Source organism: Monopterus albus, unplaced genomic scaffold (assembly GCF_001952655.1).
Source record: "Monopterus albus unplaced genomic scaffold, M_albus_1.0 scaffold147.1, whole genome shotgun sequence".
Classification (NCBI taxonomy): domain Eukaryota; kingdom Metazoa; phylum Chordata; class Actinopteri; order Synbranchiformes; family Synbranchidae; genus Monopterus; species Monopterus albus.
This window is the reverse complement of record NW_018128027.1, coordinates 1,233,970-1,243,998: the sequence shown is the minus strand read 5'-3', so window position 1 is coordinate 1,243,998 and position 10,029 is coordinate 1,233,970. Positions and strand designations below refer to the sequence as shown.

At 43.4% G+C, this 10,029-nt stretch overlaps 1 protein-coding gene across 2 annotated transcripts in view; it reads left to right on the top strand.

The window, feature by feature from the left end:
• LOC109968306 (uncharacterized protein KIAA1522 homolog) overlaps positions 1-10,023 on the top strand; it is a 26,148-nt gene extending 16,125 nt beyond the window's left edge. For both annotated transcript variants that reach the window (XM_020614469.1, XM_020614470.1), the window contains 6 exons: positions 3,875-4,012; positions 4,205-4,248; positions 4,343-4,469; positions 4,608-4,706; positions 4,901-8,722; positions 9,447-10,023. In XM_020614469.1, the coding sequence (XP_020470125.1) occupies positions 3,875-4,012; positions 4,205-4,248; positions 4,343-4,469; positions 4,608-4,706; positions 4,901-8,722; positions 9,447-9,511 (4,295 nt within the window). In that variant the 3' untranslated portion in view covers positions 9,512-10,023. The remainder of the gene's footprint in view (positions 1-3,874; positions 4,013-4,204; positions 4,249-4,342; positions 4,470-4,607; positions 4,707-4,900; positions 8,723-9,446) is intronic.
• The last annotated feature ends 6 nt before the right edge of the window (positions 10,024-10,029 follow it).

Below are 10,029 nucleotides of genomic sequence, written 5' to 3'. Positions count from 1 at the left end.
TTTTGTCTCTCCTCTATCCACTCACCCCAACCGGTTGAGGCAGAAGGCCGCCCACCAAGACCCGGGGTCTGTTGGAGGTTTCTTCCGTTAAAGGGAGTTTTTCCTCCCCACTGTCACCAAGTGCTTGCTCAAGGGGGATTAGTTGGGTTTTCCCTCTGTAATAATATTGATAACAGTAAGGTCTAAGTGTCCTGAGATGACTTTTGTTGTGATTTGGCGCTATACAAATAAAATTTGATTTGATTTGATTTGCACAAGAACGTAATCCAGCCTAGCTGAAACTGCCTATGCTCCATTTCCATTCGATTTAGAGAAAAACATGTTGGAATCAGACATGAGAGCAGTGAGAACATGGACGTGAGTGATACATACATGCTGTCAGTATTTTTCTAAGAATCTGGGGACTGTGGCATCCTTGAGGGACATTTACAGTCTACAGTAAAGTAACACATATGGGTGTTTTTATATGCAGCTACCAGTATTTCTAAACTGAAAAAATGTATAAAGCACAAAAAAAAGATTTCACTACTCCAGCATTTTAGTCCTGGCAATTTGGTGAAAGCACCACTTAGGCCTTTATGGAAGTAACATTTGCATAAAATGTAATCAATACTGATCTCAGTATGTATACAATCCTGGCCCTGTTATCAGGTGTGTCATGGAAATCACACCGCTGTTGTTCAGACCTATAGTGTTTAGGTTGTGCAGTCAGTTGCAGCTTGCTAAATGTTAAATAAAAAATTTAAAGCCAGTTTTTATGCTGTGATTGATCAGCTTTGTTATAAAACTAAGTGATTACACTAAAATCAGAATCAGGGGCTGGAATAAATTCCAAACATGCAGGGGGTTTGAGACTCCTTATCTGATCTCCTAATCATCTATACCTAACCCATTCATTGGGTATGCTGATTGCTCTGTATCATTTGCTGATTGATTAAAAATTACTGCCCTGGTGCATCCCCAGTATTTGTTTGGGCTTTTTAACTGAATATAAGTGAATTCATAGAACTAAAATGGGCAGTCGGAGCTGAAGTTTGTAAATTATTGCTATGGTTGCATAATACAAACACTCTTCATAACTGGCTTTAATTTGTTTACAGTACATGGTGATGCAACATAGAGTATTTACTGAACTCATCTGTTTCTCTGTAATGCTGGAAAAATTCTCTGTTTTACCAAAACAAACATGCCCACAGACTGTTTCTCTGTAATGCTGGAAAAATTCATGTTGCATTTAATTGATTGCTCATTTAAATTGTTCTCCTTTAAATCCACCATTATTTAAATGTTATAGAATGTAATAGTAATTACATCCCACCTGGGCTGTTGTTTTTCCTCACTGAGGGCTGAAAGTTGCAACTTGAATAAATTATTCACACAGTATCACATCCATTAGATTTAGTACTTTTAGCCAAATCTGAAATGTAAACAGCAGCTTGGGGTTCATACATAATCACCAGTGGCCTGTTAATACCACCAACTTCTGCACAATCCACCAGTGACAGCTGGTGTCTTTAATTTGTCACTGACTAATATGGATTCAATTACAATGTGATTACAATGATAGAATGAGCCACTTGTTAGTTAACATGTAGCCGTGCCCCACCCATCACTCCAGGCCTCTCTAGTTGAGTGCACATTGTCATAGTAACTGGTGTGGTCCTAGACTAACTTTACCCTATCTAGTTTCTGTTTACATATGTAGACTGAAGCATCCACTTAAGCAGTGAGTTCTATCAAGACAGTGATCTGTTTGTTCTTGTTACTATGTACTGGTAATGTTGATTATTTGTTTATTTTCTTTTGTAAACTGCTTTTGTCTGATTCACTTGGTAGGATCACTTCTATGGGAATTTTCTGTTTGTTCAGCTGTCATACATTCCATGTCTTGTCTGCTCAGTATACCAGGAAGTGAACAAACGACTAGGCCACAGATGAGTTTGAGGTGTCTAGACAGAAAATAAAAATACAGAAAGATGAAGTCACCAAAACAACAGATAACCTGACTGATCCCTCTCCAGATCTGAAAATTCACCTCTAGGTATAAGCTCTTGATGAACTGTCATCCTCTGTTTTCTTGATACTTAGCAACAAATTCTAATGTAGTGCTGCTGGAAACAATAGGGAACATATATCACATGTGTGACCATGTGCTGGGGAGCTGCAGGCCTTTATTTAAAACACATTTTTACTCTTGTTTTAGGAATAAATTATTTCAAACCATTTTCTCCCTCTTGTGGCAAAACAGTAGAAGTCTCTTAATTTAGTCTGAGGAAGTTAATTTGCTGTGTTCCTAGAGTTCTACAGTGAACGTGGTGTATAATCTGACAAAGCAGTGCAGTGTTATTTGTTAACAGTGCTAAAGCTGTGGCTCAGGTAAGAGGGAACCACTCGTGACCAGTTCAAATCCCTGACAACAGCTTTTTCTTTACTTTTATGTTTACATGTATGATGTCAATTTGAGCTGTGCCCTAACTGACCAATCCATGTTGAGCACGCCTGCAGATGGGGAGCAACAGTGGGGATTCTGGGTATTCTGTTGAACGAGTGAGGGAGACGCAGCAGAGAGGGATGGTAGGAATTAGGCTGCTGAGGATTAGTGCCTGAGCTCTGATGGCCTATTGGCTGCAGAGACCTTGTCCACTCTGCATGGACTTGAACCGTCAATAACAACTTCTTCAAAAACAAGCAAGATTATTATCCTGTCCTAACTTTTCTAGGATGTTTTTAACTAAATGAATACAGACCACACCTTTAGGCCTCATTTTTCCTCAATCCTTACATAGTTCAGGTGTACTATTGGGATTTCTTTCACATGATACAAGTGAGATCATAGTGCTGCTTCTGACAGATAACTCCAGTACTAATATCTACTGCTTTCCAACTGTTTTCAAGAGGAACGGTGAGTGGAAGCAGGACATGCCACTTGTTTGTAATCATCAGATAAGAGACCCGATTGAAAGAGTGACTCAAACCAATTGTTCCTGTCCTGAGTGTTGAAATTTTTTTGCAATTCAAGAATGACCAGGTCCGACTGGATTGACTGGCTTGTTTAATTTGGGCTCTGAAGCCAAGTATGGTCATGCTGTAGACCATAAAAAACACTGGCAGTTTGTAATTTTTACTGTATGATGTGATGTGATTCATACTGTATTGAAGGATTTTGAATTTTCCATATTTATAGTTAATCCTTCTTGGGATTTTATATACTTAAATGCATCTGTAATTCTGTTACAGATGAGACGGGTGGTAACAGCACTGATCACATGCTTGTCAAGGCTAATTTAAGCATGGTCCTCAAGTGACAGTGCAGGCAGTAGAGTAGGTGGCTAATTGTAGAACAGCTGTCGCTATTACATAAAAGTGTCTTAGCAGGTTGTTAGCCCAGTGATCCCAGCCTGTGGCTTGGTAGTGTGAGGGCACCACATATATTAGTGAGCTGCATCACATGCCAGGTGCTCTGCAAATGTAAAGTTATGGAAATGTAAAATTACTGTAACACTATTGACTTTATGTAATTTCTTATTTTTTAATATTTTAGATAAAGTGCTAAAACAGTAATCTATGCAGAGTTCTGCTAAGAGATTTAATTCATGAATTCTCATTGATTAGTGTCCTTTTCACTGCCAAAAAATAATATTTAAGCTAGAAATAAATGTGTAATACCAAGCAGACATTGCTAATAATAGTTTTTTTTAATCATTTAATCCTGCATGAGTGGTACTGGAGTTTATCCTTTTTAATAATAATTCACACCCTCAAACATATTTACCGTTCACTGGCAGTTCATATGCACCCCTTATCTACTATAACAGTACCACAAAGGCTTTAGTTGATCCAGGCTGATTCTCCTCTCCCTTCTCTCTACTTCAAGCTGTCCTAAAGCAAAATGATAAGACCCCAGCACCCCCAATGTTACAGGAGAATGTGTTCATCGAGACCAGCAGGCCGAAATACCTGGAGGACCTTCACACTGAGGCCCTGGAGGGATTGAAAATGATGCAGCAGGAAGGTACACAACACTCTAGTGATACAGTCTTTACATCTCTGCACTAAATTAGCAGTGTCCCATGCCAAATTGTTGATGCCTGCCTGGAGTATTGCTCAAGAGGGTGTGCACCAGGGGAACACAGTGTTAAGAATTTCAAAATACCATTGTAAATGTGCAGTTGCTGAGTTGCAATACATGCTCCTCTCTTTGCAGAAACCAATAATGGAGTAGAGTACCAGGATAATGAAAGCACAATTGTAAGTGACACATTACACCCAGGACTGCTGTTCTCTTGCACATATTGTACATGTGCAGTTCTTGTACAAGTCATCTGTTTTACTTCTTTGCCAGTCGAACATGACGGTACAAACAGATGGTGAAGGTGGAGGGTTTATGACAGACAGCACCACTGCTGACACATCTTCTGTTGTCTCCGTACAATCATCTGTGTCCACAAGATCTGGACTCACTAGGCAAGGTAACTTAACCATAAGACAAAACACTATCTATATCCCATCTTGGACCTTTATACAACATATAGGGATGCATGCAGGATTCAGTTTAATTCAGTGTTTTAATGATGAATGGATAATGTTTATTATCTCTGTCTCCCTAGCATCAACATTCAGGCCCTTAAACTCTGGGAAAAAGACGAAAAGACGACGGCACAAGAAAACTCTTGCGGGTATTCCACAGCATGTCCAGAGAGAATTGGGTATGAAGCTAGGTGTTTTAGATTTACAAGAGATAACTGTAACTGTAAGAGATAACTGCTCCATTTACATACATCATGGTATTAAGTACAGTTATATAACAGTCTTCTATATAGAAAATAAAAGTATGGATGGTTTCTTTGCATATCAAGTTATTAACAAACTTGTGGTAATTAGTTTTCCTGTCTTCTGTCAGGGCTGGACAGAGCAGGTTGGACACTGAGTCAGAAGCAAGATCAAGAGCAGCCTTATAATGGTGACACTGACAACAGCCATACTTCTGATGGGCCACAAAAGGGAACTAGTACCAACCCTCATTACAAAAATGTCATCCAGCCTCTAAACAAAGACCAAGTTGAGCAGCCCGATGCCACCCATGCTGGTCATAGGGACGAGACGGCCCTGCTGCGCCATTTGGGCTCCGACTTTTCAGATGGGCAGAGTTCTGTGTCCCAGGGGCCACCCAGCCCTGTCATGTCCATATCACCCCAAGCTGCTTACATGTCCACAATCATTCGAAATGCTGTGTTGCCACCTTCCATCGAGGTGGTGGAAATCAGCCGTGGACGAAGTCACAACAGCGTCCGCACTGTCAGTAAGAGCAGCCTGCTGCTCTCCAGCCCGGCCCCCTCCCGTGCTTCCTCTAGAGCTTCTTCATCCAGAAACACTTCCTCCAAAGCATCCACCATCAGCTCTGCATACTGCCACAACCCCTATAGTCTGTCTGACAGCTCATGTTGGAGCAACTCCGAGTCCTCAGAAACTTTGGTGTCGGACTCCTCGACCATCTCCAGCGGCAGCACCCTTAGGCAGGCCAGGTCTCGGGACAAAGATTGTTCTGCTAAGGAAGACAAAGTCAGTGTTCACGCCTCTGTAAGCAAGGCTTCAAAATGCACCTCCAATGGCAAGCTCATTGGTAAAGCAGGTGAAATTAGAAAAGAAGGGCATTTTGTGCGCAGCCTCTCTGTCACGAAGCCCAAAAAGGCTCCTCCTCCTCCCAGCCGCTCCTATTCCCTCCACAGCAAGATGAAGCGACGCTCACGTGATCTGGCAGAGGTTAAGGTCATTGCAGGGGTGCCCTCTGTCCAACCTGGATCTTCCCCTATGCACTCCAGGACCATAGACAGCCCTGACTACAATGCTGACACCAGTTCTCTGGACGACACAGGCTCTGTGTCATTCAGCCCCACCAAATCCCAGCTGAAGGAGCTAAAGACAGAGTATGCAGAAACTATTTCCAAAGATGCTTCACAGGAAAAGCAGGGAGTACTTCAGGTGAATAAGCTAGGTAAAATAATTTCCCCATCCAGTGGCTACTCTAGCCAAGATGCCACATCCCCCCAGTTTTCTAAACAACCTCACAGCTCATCTTCAAGACACAAGAGAGGCTTCTTAGCAAAGCTTCAAAGGTTTTTTCCTGGGTCCACTCCTGCTGGTTTGGCACAGCCCCTTGTCACACAGCCAGCCATTCCTGAAAAAAGAAAACCCATTGACTCAGTCGACACACTCAGCGTCAGCACCTCTGTAAGGACCTTGAGAGATCTCTTTGACATTCCTCCATACCCTAAAGTGCATGCACCTCCACCCCCTCCACCAGAGGTATGGGCTCACAGTAAACGTACCTTTGAGTTGCTGCTGGGACCCCCAGCCCCTGATGATGTTTATGCTATCATTAAGAAGAATCCAAAGGACAGGAGACAGAGGCAGTCTCCTTCTGCATCCACAGAGGGCTCTGTGAAGAGCTTGGTGGCAGAAAGGAAACACAAGTCTCCAACTATAACAATGGAGTCTGTTAATGGATCTCTACATGTATTGCAGATGAAGAAGGTTCAAGAAAGTGGAATTGTGAATACAGAGATTCATAAAGAGGACAACGAAAAGCTGGTTCAGAATGTAGATTTGAAAGGAAATAGTGAAGTGGCAGTAAAAGATGAGAAAGTAAGAGTAAGTGACATGTTAAATGGGATGATATTGAAGGCTGTAGAGAAACGTGAAGAAAGGCTGATAGCAATCAGAGAAGATGTCAAGAAGACAGCTGCACAAGGTACAGAGGTCAAGACATTACCTGCCATTTCATTAGCACACATTTCTCCCTCTCCCTCTCCTCTGGCGGCACACCATCCTCCCAAACTCCTCACCAAGCAAACCGCAAAAGTTGCTTCTGTCACATCAGTACAACCTGTTGTTTCCCCCGACTCATCCTGGCCCCCACCACCTTCACCAATGGGACAAGCGGGTGTAGGCAGGTCCGACCAGACCGATTTTGCTCTTCCACCTCCCCCACTGTTTAGTGAGGTAGTCATACCTGTTCAGGTGCCACCAGAGAGGTCTCTTCCTGTTGGTGGCTCCTCTTCTACAACTACATTCGTTACATCACTGAAGACAGAATGTGTTAAGGTAACCACAGCGGCTGAGCCACAGAGGTCCAGTTCAGTTCAGGTGATCACATCTCCACCATTGAATATCCCACCTCCCCCATCATATACAGCTCCCCCTCCACCAATTAACCCAGTCTCCCCTCCTAAGACTCAAAAGGTCTTTCTCCCACCAGAAGAGGTTATTCCACTACCACCACCTGAAGAGTTCTGTCTGCCACCTCCTAAAGAGTTCTCTGCTCCACCACCTACAGAGGTTTCTGCTGTGAGGCCCAAAGAATCATCACTTCAGGTTCAAGAAGTGCCCCCTCTTGTTAAAGATATAACCCCAACACTGATTAAAGTGGTTTCCCCTCCACTATTTCCTCATCTGGTTATTAAAACCTCTCCTCTGCCTCCGAATGAGATCTCCACTCAATCTACTGAAGAGGTTGCGCCATCATTTTCTCAAGACAGTGCATCTCAGTCTTCTGTAGAAGCAACAGTTGTTAGTAATCTTGCTCCACCACAAAGTATTCCACCTGCACCACCTCTACCATCACCACCAAAGGTTTCAAGGCAGGATATTAATCTTACACAAGAGACCATCCCATCCAAATCTTGTGTTAGTATTCTCACTCCCTCTAGGAGTATTCCAGCTCCGCTTCCCATAGAGTTTCTCCACCAACCTCCGGTTGTACCCCTGAACACTGATGGTCCAGTAACCCAGGAGGCCCCACTATCAATCCCACCGGTGCCAGCTCCTGAAACCTATTCTTCAGATAAGGCTCAAGAACCTCCTCCTCCTCCAACTGTAAACATCCCTCTACCTCCACCTTTACCAGTGCAGGGCCTTGCCAGCATTAAGCACCAGCCTAGTCATTCAAGCACAGAAGTCCAAAACCAAACGCTGCCCTCTGCCCGTGTTGTACAGGAGGAACTCACTCCCATTGTTACCCCTTTGCTCTTGCAGATGGTCAAGCTGCGAGCTGTCAACAGCAGCCATGAGCCCCCTAAAACTGAAAAGCAGCCACAGGCTGAGGTCATGATGAGGAAACAGAAGTCCTGCAGTCAAATGGCAACCTCATCTGTCAGTGGAGAGGCTCCTCAGAAGCCCATCAGAAAGTCTCTGATCATGACCTGTCCCACATCCACTTCTCCACCTGTCATAACCACTTCACAACCAGATCCACCCAAGTCCCAGTCTGTTGTGGTTCCACCTGCATCTTCATCCGCAGCCCTCTGCCCTATGAGTAAGTCCCCTCCTGCCATGACTGCCACTCCTTCCATGAACCTACAGGAGGCCATCCGCCTGAGGACAGCAGCCAGATCAAAAGAAAGACCTGCATCTCGCCTCAGCTTGCCTTCACCTCCATCACCCATAGACCCCCATAAATCACCGTCCAGCACAGCGAGCTTTATCTTCTCAAAGAGCAACAAGAGGGCGATGATTGAGACCAAGCGAGCTCCGGAGGCTAAGCCAACTGTACAGCAGAACCAGGGGGTTTCCTTTGTAACAAAGGTGATGAGTGAAGCAGAGAAGAAGGGAGTCAAGGTGCCACCACCTGTAGCAACGAAACCCAATACAATGGTCAAAGAGAATGAGAATGGTGAAGAGATGGAGCAAACTGCAGGCCAGGAAGCAGAGCAAGAGCATATTGAGGGTAAGAGAGTGTAGCCACAGTAATAGTTACATGTCAGACTGTAGTAATGTAATGACATGTTTTCTATGGGTTTGCTAGTGTTTAAGACTCAGCCTCAATTATTAAGACAGTAGATATTACTGAAAGGTTGTGTTGGGTGTGGGCAAAGACTTCTGGGACACTGGAATGCTGTTGAGCCTTCTTGGTGTCATGGGCCCAACTCCACGAAACAGTGGTTATTGAAAGGGTGCCCACCTGATGACCCTGTAGAGTTGCCTTCACTCCTCCACCCACACAGAACTTGTATTAGGAGCTGCTGATAATGCAGTTATTGATTCAGTGGGGTCATTTTCTTCTGATTGACAAGCTTAGTAGAATAGTGACCGTGGCTGCCTGGCTCTCAGATGTGATTGCCTACCAAGCCACTTGCACCAGCCACTGCATTACCTGAGTAAAGACTGATGGGAATGTCATTGGTTTTGTAGGTATTTGGTCATAAACCAAAACAGTGAATGAATTAGAGAGATAAAACCTCAGGGGATCACAGAAGTGATTACAATTCATCCTGAGGCTGACAAATGAAAAACATTTCAATCCATACACTAATGGTTGACATATTTCCCTCTGGGCCAAAGTGGCAGACCACCCACTGACATCGCTGTTCTTAGAAGGTTAACATGACTAAAAATAGAATCAGCTGTTGTTACTCCATTAAACCAGTTCCATTTGTGTTCCCCAACCTCAGGTGCTGCAGAGAAAACAAATGGGACAGCAGGTACTGTTGAAGGAGGAGAGACGCCATCAACGTGATTGTAAAGACTGAAGGAGGCCTGAGAAGGAATTACCAATTTGCTGAAAGTTGGTTTTTGTGTGTGAGACAAGCAAATGGATATGAGGAGATAAGATGCTTATTTCAAAATGGCATTTTGAAAAGTTCTGGATTTTAAAGATTTGATGTTAAAGGTTCAAGATTTTAAGTCTGTCATAAAAGAATATCGGTGTGTCCATATGTACATAAGAATAGGCCACGGACACTGGTGCTGTTCCTATGAGCAGGAACAGGGTGTAGGTCTGAAAGATATTCACTCAATTTAGTATAGTAGTGGAGTTTCAAGTGAGCCTCAGCTTAACTGCATGACCAAAACCTATTCTCACATACAAATGGGCATATCAATAGTCTTAATATCTTAAGACTGACTTGAAAAATCCTGGACCAATCCTGTTAATGGTGTGGGTCTTTTTTTTTTTTTTTTTTTTTAATCAAGTACTCATTTAGTAAAAATTTTTTGTGCAAAAGGGTCTTCTGCGCTTTACCCTCTCAAGAGATG